At 33.8% G+C, this 16877-nt stretch overlaps 1 protein-coding gene across 2 annotated transcripts; it reads right to left on the reverse strand.

The window, feature by feature from the left end:
* Positions 1 to 973: 973 nt before the first annotated feature.
* Positions 974 to 8925, reverse strand: ple (tyrosine hydroxylase ple). 2 transcript variants are annotated; one of them, XM_013323895.1, is made up of 8 exons: positions 8662 to 8925; positions 4513 to 4624; positions 4265 to 4378; positions 4091 to 4129; positions 3185 to 4004; positions 2058 to 2184; positions 1708 to 1937; positions 974 to 1523 (listed from the first exon to the last, which is right to left on the reverse strand). In XM_013323895.1, exons 1-8 carry the CDS (start codon positions 8725 to 8727, stop codon positions 1349 to 1351), a joined length of 1683 nt encoding a protein of 560 aa, XP_013179349.1. In that variant the 5' UTR covers positions 8728 to 8925; the 3' UTR covers positions 974 to 1348.
* Positions 8926 to 16877: the final 7952 nt, after the last annotated feature.

Below are 16877 nucleotides of genomic sequence, written 5' to 3' on the forward strand. Positions count from 1 at the left end.
TTTTTCTTAAACACACTTTATTTTCAACAAACGTTTCATTCGGTGGAACTATTGCTGGCATTATTTTGAATTTCGAACTCGTTTTATATCCAACTCTCTGAGCTCTTAATACTTGATCTCAGTAATATAAATAATCAGGAAGCTTAAGTCAACTCAGTGTCGACTCCAATACCTTCAATAACGAGATATTGAATTAAATTGCTTCAGGTTTTCTTTTTGAATACCGTATTTGTTATTAATTTCCTAGCTATATATTTAAAATTATTAAGGTATATTTTATGGTTGAAAATTTCACTGTCATTTACGATATATACCTAGTTTTTATATTTATTTCTAGTACTTGTAAATAACGGATGTTTGTGAATTTAAAACGTTAAGAATGTTAGTATGTGAATATTTAACTCGGGGAGTGGCAAATTTTAACTTTTTTGAAATGCATATTAGTTCACAATTCGTCCGGTTTCAACGATTGCTTTTAATTATCATTTAGTTTCGATCTAAATCTTAGCATTTTTTTTTTGGAATTCATACTCTTATATACCTATAATCATTTTTATATAACGATGGATTAGTTTGTATGAGAATAATGCAAAATTTGTACATACTTATGTGTACCTTCTAAGGTTGCAAAGTGAAATTTTCTATTGGATTGTAACTAAAGCACACAGAACAAGTACCTTGATATGTTAGGCACTTCTATTATTTTCTACAATCGACATTATTAGAAAATGTAGTATTCTAGACAGTGTATCTACTTAAGTTCTTTTTCTTACTGTATTTGGATTCTACTATTGGATTCAGAATGAAATTATTTTTCTTTAAATCTAAGTATGAAAGCTTTAACTTCTATATCTATAGTTGTCGTACAATTTGTTTGTTAGTTAAACAAATAAATAAAACTGGATTTGTTTGATCAACACTAGCTGTAGTAACAACTGAGTTGACGAGGTGAAGCAGGAAATAAAAAACCGGATTCCACTTAAACACATATATTTTTCTGTTTCATTTTTTTTTTTACTTTTTGGTGCTCCGTTTTTTATTAATTATGTGTGTTTCTTATTAAATTATCATTTAATACTAATACTATTAAGGACTCGTGAAGTTCAGGTGTACACCCTTAAATGGGCAATCAGGTGGCACCCGCCTTCAGAGACCCGGGCAATGAGCTCGGCATAATAAATAATAAGGTACAAAAGGATTCGATGAAGTACCATACGATGGTTCGACACTCGCTCTCTCGACATTCACGCTCCACGCATTCCGCAGTCTTAACTACAATATCACTAGCTATACATTGTGGCGTCACCACTTGCACTGTACTATTGATTTGTGTTAGTGTGTAGGTGCTTTATTCAAAGTGCAGGCCCTTCAGCTTCTTGACGGCATTGGTAAGGTGCAGCATCTCCGTGTTCAGCTGCCAGATGAGGGTCTCCAGTTTGTCAACGGAGTCCAAAACCTCGACGCGTTCGGTGTGCGGGTTGAAGCGCACCTCGAAAGGTCGTGACATTGTTGACACCCAGCGTCTATAGAACAAATATCAGACATGCTTATCTTGTTTCATTACGTAAGGGAATGAAAGAATGTGTCTTTGTTTTGAATAGGTTGAATTAAATGTAGATAAATTATAATTCAAAATTAATGTTAATGAATTTTAAACTGTAATAGCATCAGTATGCAAGTTGATCAAATATGAAAGTAATAAAGTACCTGAATTTTTCTTTGGCATCTTCGAAGCTCTCAGCTACGTAGTAGATGGGCTGATATTCTTGATCTTGGTAAGGCTGTACAGAGGTGGAAGCTGGCTCGAAGGCCCTAAGTTCAGGTTTGTCACTGAGGGCGTGCAGCAGTTCTCCAATCGAGGATAGGAGAGCGGCACCGTAAGCCTTCAGTTGCTGATTCTCCTTGCACAAGCCGAATTCAACGGTGAACCAGTACACCTGTTAAAAAATATCGAATGTTATAAATCGAACATAAAAATAAAAAAACAATCCATTATACTGCGTAAGAGATCGAACCAGTTTACATTGACTGGATCATATGGTTGATGTGAAACTTACCGTTGAGAGCTTCTCGATTTCTGAATCTGAGGCGCCAAGAGATGCAAGACCAATTTCTTGAGAGAATTGAGCGAAGCTTGGGTCTGCCAGAAGTGGGATGTGACCAAGTAATTCGTGGATGCAATCACTGTTGACAAAAATTGTTTGATTAATTAAGTGCTCAAACATTTCACAGACTATAAAGTTAAAGTTGAATAAATAAATGATGAAACTATTGACCTTTATAGTGCAAAATTATTTCTACTAACTTTGACATTAATTCAATTGAAGTACAACTTTCTCTACATATAGCTTATGCACTAAAGAGCCATTAGTACGAGTTAATTGGTTTATCAAACTGTCCCGCAACTTTCGTCACTATACTACTGCAGTAAAATTTGCCTTTGACTTCTTAAACTTTTATATGTAGAATAGATATTAATTGAATCGATCGAGCGGCCTTTGATAAGATTAAAAGTCCATCAGGATACTCTGCTTTTAACAATGACTAAGATCGATGATGTAGATTCATTACGCCGATGTAAATGGAACTTGAAGTGGATTACTCTCGTATGCCTTTTAACGTAAAATACTTTGTAATTTAAGTAAGAAGTTTAAAAATGTTATTCAACAAGATTTATTAAAAGGTAGGGTTAATAATCCGGTCTACATACGGTTACATTTAACAAAACAACTACAAGGACTGGTTGCGTAGTATTTCCGTATGTTACTAGTCAAGGTAATTTTAATATAAGACTACGTTAAATATAATTGTTATTTTTTTATATTAAATTACGTGTTCCGCGCTAATTTTTAATTCAGTTATAATACTCAAGGTTATTTTAAATAATTGTTTGGTCTATACGCACTATTAATTACATTAATTGAACGAACTGGTACATATTATATCTCAAATGTTGCATACAAAGCTAAAATGCATCAATCGTGTATTGAATTGAAGTACTCTCTGAATTTTCACTTAACGAGGCAGGTCGAGTACCTACTTCCCATTGGACGCTATTACCCAGATATATTTGGACCAAATGAAGCATTGTTTTAAGGTCATTTTAAATTTCACTCATCATAATCTATATAAGAAACTAATGATTTACTTTGATTCTAGTATATAATAGTACGTAAATACTTACGGTTCGGGTGTGTGGAAGGGCGAGTTGGCGTGACGCACGTACTGTGTGGACTGGAAGACACGGAAGGCGAGGGAAGCGAGGAAATCGCGGGCGGTGAGAAGCCCAGCTGCAGGGCGCAGCGTGAAACCGGTGTGCTTCCTCAGGAAGTTGCTTACATCCTCCAGTTGAGGAATGCGGTGAGGCACGAAGATGTCTGCTGCTTGCAGCTTGCCGAACGCAGCCTTGTACTCACGGCAGGCGTGCTTGGGCATCAAGTCCAGCACAGTGTTGAACACTCGCTGCCAGGTAGCATTCTCGGACTCGGTGTAGGTGATGGACGGGATCGGGTCTCCGTATTTGTACGCGAACGCGATTTCGGCGATCTGCTTTCTGCGCTCCCTGTAGTCCTTGTCCGCGAAACCGGGATGGTTCATGTCGAGTTCCGGTTCATATTTGGTCATGAGGTGGTTGCAGTTGTCTAGGTCGGAAGCGTGGCGAGGGAACCATGGGGTCTTTGAGGAGATGTTGTTGTCGGACATCAGATCGACGCCCGCGAACGATGTTGACTGTCGAAGAGATCGGATGAGCTGGAGCAAGTTGATGCGAGACATGCTCACTTTGACGAGAGCATCGAACTGTACGCCGGGGGCTTGCGAGGGGCGGGTCTCGAGGTGTTCGACGCATCCTTTGTAGTTGTCGATGGTCTTCAGAATGCGGGCGAGGGTGCCCATGCCGTCACGCATTCTTAGCAGCAACGCGGCTTGTTGGATAGCTTGCTCCGCTTCGGGGCTTTCGCTTGCCGCATTTTGCAGAATAACTTCCTCTTCAGTTAGAGTATAGTCTGCAAAAAACAGTTTTCGTAAGCAACTTTGTAAAATTAAGATTGTCTTGAATAATTAAAATTGATAAAAGCTACTGTACGCTTACCTTCATCTGCGTTGGCAGCATCGTCACCGATATCTGCATCTGCTATAAAGCAAAAGAAAAAACGAAAAAAATAAGTAAACGAAAAAAAAATAAGTTATGACCTCGAAGTTTGAGGACATATATTACGCAAATTAACATGAGGAAAATTAAACTATAAAAGAAAAGGACAATTACCAAGGTGACCGTTCTTGGTTTCGTCTTGCTGAGTGCCATCTTCGACGGTCGGGGTGTTGTCATCGTTGCCAATGTGCGTGGCGTCTTGGATGAATTCCGAGTCCAAGCCAGAGTCTATTTTTTAAAATAATAAAAAGAAAAAATAAGCAAAAGAAAATAAACAAAATAAAATCAAAAAACAAAAGCTATAAAGGAAGCATCTAGGTAGCTGCGTCAGGAACCACTAATTAAAAACTGCCGACACTTACCATTGGCACGAGCACGAGCCTCTTCGAGCACACTTTGTTTGGTCTGTTTGACAACCAGCGTTTCGAAGCGAGCGTCGTCCACGAGGGAACGGCGTCGGGATGGGTAGCCGTTCTATAACAAAAATAGAAAAAGTTATTAAAAAATGTTTAACATCCAAATGCTCATATGAAAGAAGAAATATGGAAATTCATGATGATTTCTAAATGATATTCTCCATACTGCATTTTCATTGTAAGTGTTTTTCTTAGTATGGAACCTTTGTATCAAAGTAATAAGCATATTGAATATGCAACTATTTTAAGTGGTTAATTATATGTTTATAAGAAATCGTTGGTATGCAACTGTTCTATAAAGGACTTGGACATGGTCAACAAGACAGCGGAGTTAATAGACAAGAATGTGATACTGTTGTTAAGAATTGATATGCCTTGATTACCTAATAAACTTGGATTAATTTGATATAAAGTTTTCATGTTGTTTTACGATGAATTTATCATGGTAAGTGTTATAGTGATACATGCAAAGAATCAAAGTGAATCGCTTCAATTGAATACTAGAATAAAAGCGGTGTAAAAGCATGAAAGAATTGTAAGTGCGAAACCTGTTCAACCGGGACAAAGGACAATGAAATACGCTGATCTTCTAAATCCTTATAAAGAGGTCGCATCACATTATATTTCATGTGCGAGTATGAATTGCTTTTACGAAGTTCCTAAGCTTATTTCCTGAGTGTACCGGGGCGTAAAGTGCCTCCATTATACTCCCGTCCCTCGTCTCCCCCCTACATCGCCGGATACGACATCTCTAGATTCTACAAAGGAATTTCTGGACGGTCGCTTTTCAATGGAGCCAATTACCATCGCCATCTCAACAATCGTCTTCATTCGAGTATAGTTAAAGCCTTTTAAGTATTTACAATGATTTCGTGATCCGTCATCGTATTTCTAAGATTTAAATTCTGCGACAACTTAATTGCCTAAAGCGCAACTAAATTTGCTTTGTACATTTTGATTAACGTTTAAATGAGGCCCATTTTATTTGTTGCATGCGGATATAAGTTGTTTTCACTTCATTACCTTTTGCTTTATTCTGATAATTAATAGAAAATATAATTTTGAGCTTCATATCCAACTATCTGAACATTTTAATCGCGAAGTAAATAGCTCAAGAAGTAGAAAAATATTCAATCAGAATGATATAAATGTTTCTGGCAAAAATAAATAGCGATAGATTCAAACGCTTATAGATTGACTAAGACAATCTTGGAGGAGGGAAACCTTGGTCGGGGTATTTTGTTTTATCCTTTAACGTTTTTCCTCTATCCCACGTACTGTCATTACTTATTAAGGAAAATGTTGATGATCGTCACAACATTATGCAATTTACTAGCATTGAACTAACGCGTCTCGGTCAAGGATCGGTTGATAGTTTTGCGTAATTATATCGTAATAATTGATGATGAAAAAAGCCTTTGTCAACGGTGATGATAGGGGGGTATTGCTAGAATTATGTGAAAAAAACTGTGGTTATTCTGTTAAGTAATGCAATCTTCAAGCGTGATTAGACAGAGTTGTCGAATACATCTCGTCGTAGCTGTAGTGTGTAACAAGGCTTAGCATTTTCCACTAGAGTGACTGCTGACTTATGTGTGTCAAGGGTTGCTAATCACTCAGCGTGCTACCTACACTCCTGAAACGCGTCTTACAAAGATTAAACACCTTTGCGTTCTCTAATTATATTTTTTAAAAGTACTTAACACTTTTGATTCATAAATTTAATGTCAGTAATTATGTACTTTATTTCAATTTTCATGTTAAGATTTTGTACGCATAATAACATTTATTATCAGTCAAAAATGGTAAAAATAATGTTTAAAATTATCTGTTGTGGAATTGAATGTTTGACTTTAATGACGCGGTATATAACTTATGTTTATTTTTTGATTTTAAATACGCGATTAACAATTTTATTGCTTTTTTGAACATTCAATCGTACGATTGCTTCGATATTACGAATAAAATACTAATAATCGTTAATTTTATGTATACGGAAATAGAAATACAAGTCGCGTACATGATGAAGTTAAAAGTCCGCCTAACTGGAGCGGGCTGGACTCGGAATCCGGTTGTTTTAGCCTTGGTCACCCAGTGACCGTCTACTTTGCCGTTCAAAACGACCGGACTTAATTCACTCAAGTCACTATCGACCTGTCACCCCTCAAATCGATTGCAATCGCATATATCACGTAAAATTTAAGTAACTGACACGTAATCTTACACATTTGCTTGCATTATTTGCAAGGATTGCTTGATTAATACGTCTTTTTACTAGCTTTGTTAACGAGAAGTTTAATTATGTAGTTTTCAATTGTTCTGTGTTGACCGACATTAGATAGTTATAATGGATATTATGTCAGTTTAAATGGTAATTTATTAAACATTAATATTGATAAATAAATGTCGCAATGAAATGGATATGCACTGTTGCATTTCTCGGTAACATCTAAGTTAATTGTAGACTTTTTACGCGAATAATTTGACCGCGACGAATGACCTCGATTGGTCAAGGTCATACCTATGTAGCCTCGATATGCTTGCGAACAATTACTTTGTTTTATTTTGCGTGACTATGATCAGTTAATTGAGATATATACTAACAAACAATATATAGATTGATTTGAGTCGTTTTAAGTACAAAGTACTTCTGCAGGACTTTTAACTGGACCATGTCATTTGATTTTTTTTTAAATAACCCGTTTGCGTTGGTGAGCGTCGCAACGCCTCGCATGCCGACCTTCGATGGTCAAGGAAATACAATCATTGAGAAGTCAATTATAATATGTGCGTAAATGATAAACACGTTACTCCTATTTTTCGCATAGCGTTCACACACAATTAGCGTTTTAAACAATAAGCTTTGGCATCGCATCGCAATTCAAAATAAACTATTTTTGGTTTTGATAAAATCATCAATGGTATTACTTTGGTAATTAATCTTTCTGGCATGCATAATCACATCCTAATAAACCGAGCCTCCAAACAATTCGCATCAGTCGCGCAAGCTTACCTCCTTTTCAATCTTTACGTAAATTTTGTCTAAAAACAGACGTAAATTACCTCTGATTATATATTATTAAATAATACTAAGTAAATGATTAAATATTAACAATGGGAATCATCTCTTTAATGACTTTGATAATTACAATTAAATACGTGTGATTTTCCCTTCTGCGGTGTTTTTTTGTATCGTAACGAGGTCTGATTGTCGCGCATTGACCTAACTACATGTTCGGTTACCTTTCAAAAGTATTTTCTTTTTTTTATACAAATAAGTTTGTTGCATTGTTTAATTTCGGTTAAAGTGTGTTACGTGATCTGTCGGTCATTGAGCGGGTGTTGTGGGAAAATGGCTTATTGTTTTGGACAAAGAACTAAAGTGGGTCCCCGTCAGTGGATAATTAACCCAAATATTAAAGGTTTTTTTTATTAAAAAAGACTGGATTCATGTATTCGCCGTCGCTTTCACACGATTTCTTCGGCTTATTCACTTTCTCGTAAGTTTTTGTTTATATGTTCAGGAAGAAGACTTAAGTGTTGAATTTAAATGTAATTAGCGGTACATTGTACAATTTGTAGCAGTTTTTGTTTACAAGACAAGGCTAGTGAGTGATTTTATACGATGTATGTGTGTGTGTTTGTAGTGGCTAGAGCTGATGACGTGCAGCTAACAATGGAAGTCAATTAGATGAATGTGCCCATTTTTTTTCTTTTAATGCAGAAACATTTTATGAATGATATTTATATAATGAGATTACTTAATCGGAACTGAAATTTTTAAACTTTCCGTTTTTTGCGGTTTTTTGAGGATTTTTTTAAGCAATTATAGTATGCAAATGCAATGAAAAAATTTAGGCCAATCCATTGTTTGACAACAAAAGATATTTGCAAACATAATATGAATGTAGCAAGCATGTGCGAATGATGAATAATATTGAGTGTAAAAAAAACAAAATATTGGTATCAAAGCTATTAAATCATAAAATAAGCAATATGTAATTTGAAAGAGTTTATAGAAGGTAGAAAATGAGCAGATGCAGTTTAAAACTACTAGATGGAGCTAGTGTGGTAAGCAAAATATAAAGTCCTCACCTCAATGCTGTAGGATTTCTTGATGGCGAACATTTCGCGGTTCTTCTGGGCAGCTGCTACGGCCATTTCTTCTAAGGACACTCCACTGGTAACGGTAGGGCCTGAACGTGAGTTCACTGCGCGTTTAGCTAGCGTATGTCTGCGAGAGCTTTCCTGTCTCGACCACTGGCTGTTGCCTGTCTGTCTACGACTCGAGCTGCCGTATTACAGTAGCTAACTAAACTTTGGATTGCAATCAGACCAATGCATGATGACCGTACGCAAGAACAGTTTAAATAGTGTTAGGCGCGCGCCTCCCACCCCGCAGCGCCTTTTCTCGCGCGTGCGTCAGCGCCCTGCCCCCCCGCTCCGTCGCCTCGCCGTATCGTTACCTCCCGCGCCCCAACACCGCTGACAGACCAGTAATTCCCGATGGCACTTATCACCCCCGGGCTTACCACAATTATGAGTATGACATAATACCAAAATTAATTATTTTAATTTGGAAAGGAATCAAAGAAAATATTCCACATTTAAAATTATAAAATAACCGATAAATGAATATCTAAAGCATTTTATAATTTTTAGTAACAAAATTCTTTCACTGATATATTTTTATTTGAGTTTTTAATTTTTTTCTAATATTCCGAATACATTTTGATGTTAATTGTTTGTCTTAATTATATTTTAAGCAATATTTTTAGATTAAATTAATTGCATTAAAAGTGTACAATGTTCATCCGTTTCCATTTGATGTTTGTTGCAGTCGTGGCCTCTCGACCGTCGGAAACAAAGTTCGAATCCGGTACATGTTAAAATCAAAACTATGTGCGGATATTTACAACTTGAATCAACACAATACTTATTTAAATATTATCTACTATAAAGTATAAATAAGCGACATATTGAGATACTTAATATTTAATTATTTTATCTTGAAATTGGGTTATAAATCTAGTAACAATAAAGGGTGAACAGACAACAGTTAACAAACATAAATTAAGTACCTGAGTAACATTTTCATGACAATTTTAATTCTGTCTATCAACCTGAGCAAAGCTAGGGTAAGTTGATAGTGAATAAAACAAATTTTATTAGGAAATCGTATTAAAGAATGCGAGGTTCGTAAAAGTAGAAGATTTTACATAGTACATGAAACTATTAAACTAAAATCAATGTAAGTTGATGTGTTAGTAACATTTAAACAATTATTGCTTTGAAAATCTTATATACAAACGTTTAGATGGATGAATGGATGGATGTTTTTTGCAAGGTATCTCCAACCCACTCAAAAGATCTCGATAAAATTTGTCATAGATGTAGAGCATAGTCTGGAAGAACACGTAGGCTACTAATTAAGTTTTTTTATTTCGCGCCGACGGATTGCCATTTGGTGCCAACTTGGCACACCTCTGTTACAAATATTTTATCGCCTTATGTACTAGTAATATGGAGAACAGATCGCCAACGTTCGGCATCTCAAGAAGAAATACTAGTCATTGTCCCCAGTCTGTTTGAGGTTTTTCTTGGCTGTTCAGAGGAATGTTTTTAGGGAGTTTTTGTATGTATGTGCATAACATTGTAGTTGTTATATAGGAAAGAAAATTCTTAACTGATTGGAAAGAATTAAAGTGAGAGATCATAGCGCCTTATTATTTTTTTAAATTTAATTAACAGTTTAATATTAACATGTCTTGTGAGATTTAATATTTTACTGGCGTAGTTTTTGTTACCAGCGGAAAGAAATAATGATTAAGAATAACCTCGTTACAATAAAGCAGCTGTTTGATAAAAAACCAAGTCTTTAATGTCGTCAGTCTGGTGTATCCCAGTGGGGCAAAGGCCTTCCTGACCTTATGCCACTCTCGAGTGCTCATATCATCTTTATAAAATTAAACATAATACGACTATACATTCCCAATGATAGGTGAGAATTGTTTTCGATTTATTATCTTTCATTACTGAACTGTATGTGTACGTGGACGTACTGATCAGTGTTAAAGTGCGTTTCCACGGTGCGTGCGAATGTGCTTTGCGGTAACAGTGAATACGGTTCTTTAGTATGTCGATATGAGTTATAGAATTTCGTCTTTCAAAAGGTAAAATTTAGGTTTGAATTTTCACTGCCCAAAACATATATAAAGAAATTATTTTTGTACGTACTTATGATTTTTCTCTGTATTATTAATTAATTATATATCTATGAAATTATAACATTTATGTAAAACAGAACATTATACGTCGTTTAATTCGATAGAATGAATTTAACAATATAAAAGACAATTTCTTGCTAAGTCGTTCTAAATTGTAGTAATCCGTAGGGACATTTTAATCCGAGGAACCGTGCTAGGATTCGATTGTAGTATAAGAATAGGACGTAGTTACGGTCTCTTCTCCTGGTCCGTCCTGTTTCATCGTTATTAGGAAAGTGTGGATTCCGTCACCTGGGCACGTGATATTGACGCAAGTGAATTCAAGATATGGTACTCACGAGTAGTAAATATTATCTAATTACCCGCAAAGAATCATTCTATTTTCCTTACGGTTTTTACAAATTCATTTTACACCAACAAGGAAGCAAACCTAACACTTCCTGTATTATTTCAAAATAAAAAATACCAGTTCTGAATAAATTTCGAATTTAAAATTCAATTTTGATTAGCTTTGGTGTTCAAGTATTTTGAGTTTATGATATTTAAAAAACGCTTTAAATAAAACCTTCGTAACACTTGACACAAACCAGTTCTCTGACATGAAATTTTTTTTTAGCTAACATCAAATTTTTGATGTGTATTTGTATTTGAAATAATCAAAATAATTTATATAAAACCGGAAGATTTTTGTGATATATTTTAATAAATTCAACGGTTCCAGTCGTTTACAAAATGGTAATTTTTTTTTTAATAAATTATTATAAGCTAGCAAAAAAACAGTGTCTTAGGAGGGCTCGCGAAAATTTTCATCTAATCATAAATTGTTCAATTAAAAAAAAATCTTTATATTTCAAAATTACTAATGAGATATAAGTATCTTATTAGTTTCATAATTAACTAACAGATGGCGTTTTAAATGAAATAAAATTATAATGATACCATATCTTTTATTTTTATTAGTATAAAAAACTTTTTATGATTACACATATAGAAATAAATTCAAATTACTGTGCCAAAGTTCGCTGTTTTTTTAACTGTATTTTTAAGATTAATACTTAAATATTTAAACGTGTTATAATTTATGTCTTTTAGAATATCCTCGAAAAATAACAAACTTTAGGAGTTTCAAGTAACTTTTTGTCAGCTATGTACCGAGAGGCTCAGAGCATACCCAAATTAGGATGACTAAGCCATAGTCAAGTAGTATTCAATCTACTAATTATAGTTTAATGATTCTATTTAATATATGAAATCGATAACATTTGTGTAAGTAACTAATAAATAAAGAGAATCTAAGCAAACGTTAAATCAAAGCTATTAACGCGTAATGTTTACGGTGTGTTACTCAAAGATTCAAAGTTTTACTGCGACACGTAATTAAAGACCGCAAAGTGGTAAGTTTTACTTTGGAATTCTTCCGCAGAAACACCTATGTAAAAATATAGTCGTCCCTCTCATTGACTTTGAAAACAAACAGAGATAACAATATGTTTTTGAACGTATGTTTCCGCAGTGGAAACCACTATGATAATGTCAATTGTCTACATAAACTTCCCGTTCTTCCGTATATTCTCGGAGGTCTTTTATAACGTAATTGAAAGAAGGTAATACCCTCGCATTGCGTCAACAACGCGGGGTTTACCGATAGCGCTGTAACAAAGCTGTGTCACTTTTTTTGGGTCAACAAACAGGTTTTTAATTTATTTTATCGCTCGACAGTTAAACGAATAAATACTGAATTATTTGATACTGCCCGGACAAAGATCAAGCTAAGTTCTTTGATATGTAATTGTTATGTCATTGTGTTTATTTCGCACAAATTCATTCCGCTGCTAAAAATTGGAATAGCTTTTGTTTGTATGTCGCATCGATGTTTATCTCTTAATGAAAGTCTGGGAAAATTTTAGAAAGCGATAAAATTAAAATAATAAGCAAATGATGACTGCATTTTGTGCAAACAAAAGGAATAATACCTGGAATAAATGTTAAATGTATTGTAAATTATATCGTGTCCCTTTTCTCATACATTTCTTGTAATAAGTTTAAAGTAGCGGTTACAAAAGATTTTGTCAGCGCAGAATTAAAAAAATAAAGTAGCCTATAGCATGCCTGCGTGCATCAACTATCTTCTCGTCAAAGTCTCGTCAAAATCCGTCCAGCCGTTCCTTTGATTACAAGGAACAATCAAAGTCTTGCGGAAAAACAGAAAATTTTAATAATTGATTTTTCGTTATCGGCAACGCATATACATCACGGATACGAAATGTGACACTATAAACCTGATTTATTACGTCACAATTAAGGTACAGCTAAAAACTATGCTAATTGTGTTTCGACTGTCGTGACACTTGTATCGAGACATATTCTCGTGTCTATTTTTTCAATGAAACTGTGAAGGATGACATTCATCTCATGAACAACATGAATTTAATCTGTTGGGAAATGATTCCACGGTATTTGATAAAACTAATTTGAGCTTATTCTTTGAGACATAAGGTCGAAGATCAGACAATCAGTGCGTAACAATTTTTCGCGTGTTTATAAATATTATTGCATATTACGTTATCTCGTGAAAACCGGGAGCTGTTTAAAATATGATAATTGTCGGTATTTACGCCTGTTGCCATATGTCGACGCACGTTGATAGCTTACGTTATTAATATAATCTCAACATGCTCCAACATACGTACATGAAACCCTGGATTTTCACTGCCGAAATAAATATACAAAAACACATTTTATCTCTGTCTTTTCAAGGACAATAGTTTTGGAACAATTGTTTTTGGCCGTGGAAACTTACTGTAATAAACACATTACTAATATTGATATTGTATGTAATTTCATGATCGGTTCTGCGAATTAGTTTTGTCGTAAGTTTTGATGGATTTTGTCAAATTAATAGAAAATAAACATTAGCGAGATCAGACGACGGGGGATTCCCATTCTGCAGGTGGCAATAAAGAGTTGCTTGTGGGAAAACGAACTCTCCAATACATGAATGCGTCATTAGCAACTAATAGGGTTGTCACTAGCAGGTAAATTGTTACAGAATATAAAATTATATTCGAATAGAAATTATTAACTTTTTATTTTACATTCCAACATATAATAGCACAATAGTATTCTTAATTGTACACTTTATTGTCAAATAAAACCTTTTAAATTATACACATAACTTATTTGAATTTGAAGCACCAATTTTTCAGTAGTATCCGGTACTAACATTGAACAATAAAGTTGTGGGTTCGTATCCACTAAAATAATTATGATCAAAAATTTACGAAATAATTTGAGCAAAATGTTATTTTTGACAACCATAAATAAACAAGTTTAAACACAGCCGTTCTTGCAAATGCAGATTTTTTGTGATATTTCTTGCAAATATTTATCCCCATATGTCTTAGAATATTCAAAACGGACTTTTATTAGCATTGTAATTAGTAAGCAGTCATCAAATTGTTTACGTATGAGTTTCTTCGTATAGCAATTTATGACGTCACATAACGGTAGATAACGACAGTGTTGGAGTTTTTAACAAAACTTGTTATATTCCAAGCTAATCGTTAATCAATGATTACGTAACAATAATAAACTATTCTTCTATTTATAGTCGATTTCAATTTAAGACTTAATCATCAACCTACCCTTATCCCTATCTCCATAAGGCGGCACACTATGTACTATTCATCCATACATATCTATCAGCCGTCATATCTGAATCTACCCCTTCCTACGCATATACTCTTTTACACAATCCATCCATACTTTTTTGGTCTTCCTCTACCTTTGTAGCCATCCACATTCAATCTCATTACTTTGTTTATATCGTCATCCATCCGCATAAAATGTATTAACCAACAAATTTATTTAAATAAAGGGTTTATAAAGTCAACTTTAACGCTGAATAACATAAATTCTAATAATATGTGGAACCCAAAATTAGAAGTTTTTTCTTAAGCATTTTATATAATAATTTTGCAACGCTTACAAAACAAAATATGAAACACGTTTAAGGAAATGTATATAAATAACACTTGATAAATAAAGCGACCGGAGACTACCTGTTTAAAGGATTACAATATCAAAATCTTTTTCAATGTTTCATTCTTTTTTTAATTCGTTAAGGACTTTAACCCCTTTTATTTATACTCGGGTTTATGAACCAAAGTGTGTGAAGTTATTGATGTTTGTACGATTTTTATAGGTTAAAATACTATCAAAAACCTAAGCTACTAACCCTGGGCTTCTGACACAAAATCTCTATTTAAAACATTTTAGTTATTTCTGTTTTGCTAAAGATAATGGCGGAGATCATGATATGTTTTGTACTCAGATTTTGGTCTCCGAAACCCACGGTAATGGATATAAAATACGAACAATACCCAGTAATGTGAGATAAAATGAAATTATTAGGGATATTAAGAAATAGGTAATTTCTGGCAATATTGTAGTATATATGTAGTTTAGAGGAAATAATAGGTGTGAATATTTTCTTTACGATGTGCAAATGTTGGCCTTAAGTGATGTGTATTCAGATTGAATAATAAACTTCTCGTGATACTACGGATGTCATTTTCAGATGCTAAAGTTCACACAGTATTTGAAACATTTCCTTGTGGAAAGTCTTGGCCATTATTTCTATAATACTAGAAATTATATGAACCTTCTAATCTTCCGTCATATTAAGGCGCATCAAAATACTAGGAAGTTGCTATCTAAGCATTGCAATTGCTTTCACCGTATACACAAGATTAGAAACGCTTTTGAATATAAGTATACAATATTTTTTTTATTTTAATCTATTTTATATTGGTAAATAGTAAAAGGTATTCGTTTTTTGAGTCCAAAATCTTACTATTGATTAGGTTATGTTAACTGTTTTTACGAGTATGACTATCAAACTCTAGAAGCTTCAGGAGGTTTGGGGGTATAGCAAGGATATTCGTAAGAAGATTATAGTAACATAATCGATAAAATTTATACTACAAATTGTATTAGGCGTATACTAATTCACATATACATTTTATCAATGACGTTACGAAAACGTTCTCATAACTGTCACGCAAATATTCGTGATAGGTCCATTAAATGTGTAAAATGCTTTGTTGTAATTTTGGTAAAAAATTTCACCTATTTTTTAATGGCAATTTTAATTATATTAATTTATATTATATTTTATTTTTAATTAATTTAGAATAAGTATGTAGTATATTTAACATAATTCCTCGATTATAAATCGAATAATATAATGTTAATGTTCTTTTTAACTATGTTAGGTATGCGTCTTATATTGTTATGAAATCAATTATTTAACGTATTATGAAGAATAAAGTTCTAGACCGTTTAGATTTTTTTACGACCAGTGTCAATAAAATGACAACCATGTGATTGTCCCTTTAATTCTCTTTGAGATACACAGAGAGGTAAATGTTTACTTGTACTAAATCTCATTGCGTATTTTGCAAAACAGTTGCTTAATCTTACTAATATTATAAATGCAAATATTTAGATGGATGGATGGATGTTTGTGTGAAAGTATCTCCAGAACCGCTGAACGGTTCTTAATGAAATTCTGCATATATATAGAACATAGTCTGAAAGAACACGCAGGATACTTGCTTGTAATGTTTTTTTAATTCCGAGTGGACTGCGCTGCGGGTGACTGTTAGTAATATTTACGTTGGCATGATAAATAGGACACCATCTACATATTTCCGTGTCTATTGGATATACCCACATTGTAATTTAAACGAAAGTGTGTCTAGAAAATTATTATTTTTCATTACAAATGTAGTAAACACAATGATGTAGTTTTTAAATTCAATATTTATATTAAAAAAAATATTCGTCGTATTGGACATTTCATTCATTTTCAATACTTACGTTTTTAAAGTATGCATTCATGATATTTACTATAATACGAATTCCTTGCTTTTTATGGTATTACGCTTTTAACTGTGTTTAATAGGTCAATTACAGAATATGTTGAAATCTACATTGAGTTGAAAATATTTCATTAATTTACCAATTAAATCAATAATGTTTCGTAATGCGTTTTTATCAGACGAATACGCGAAACATATG

Source organism: Papilio xuthus, unplaced genomic scaffold, assembly GCF_000836235.2.
Source record: "Papilio xuthus unplaced genomic scaffold, Pxut_1.1 DF825017.1, whole genome shotgun sequence".
Lineage (NCBI taxonomy): Eukaryota > Metazoa > Arthropoda > Insecta > Lepidoptera > Papilionidae > Papilio > Papilio xuthus.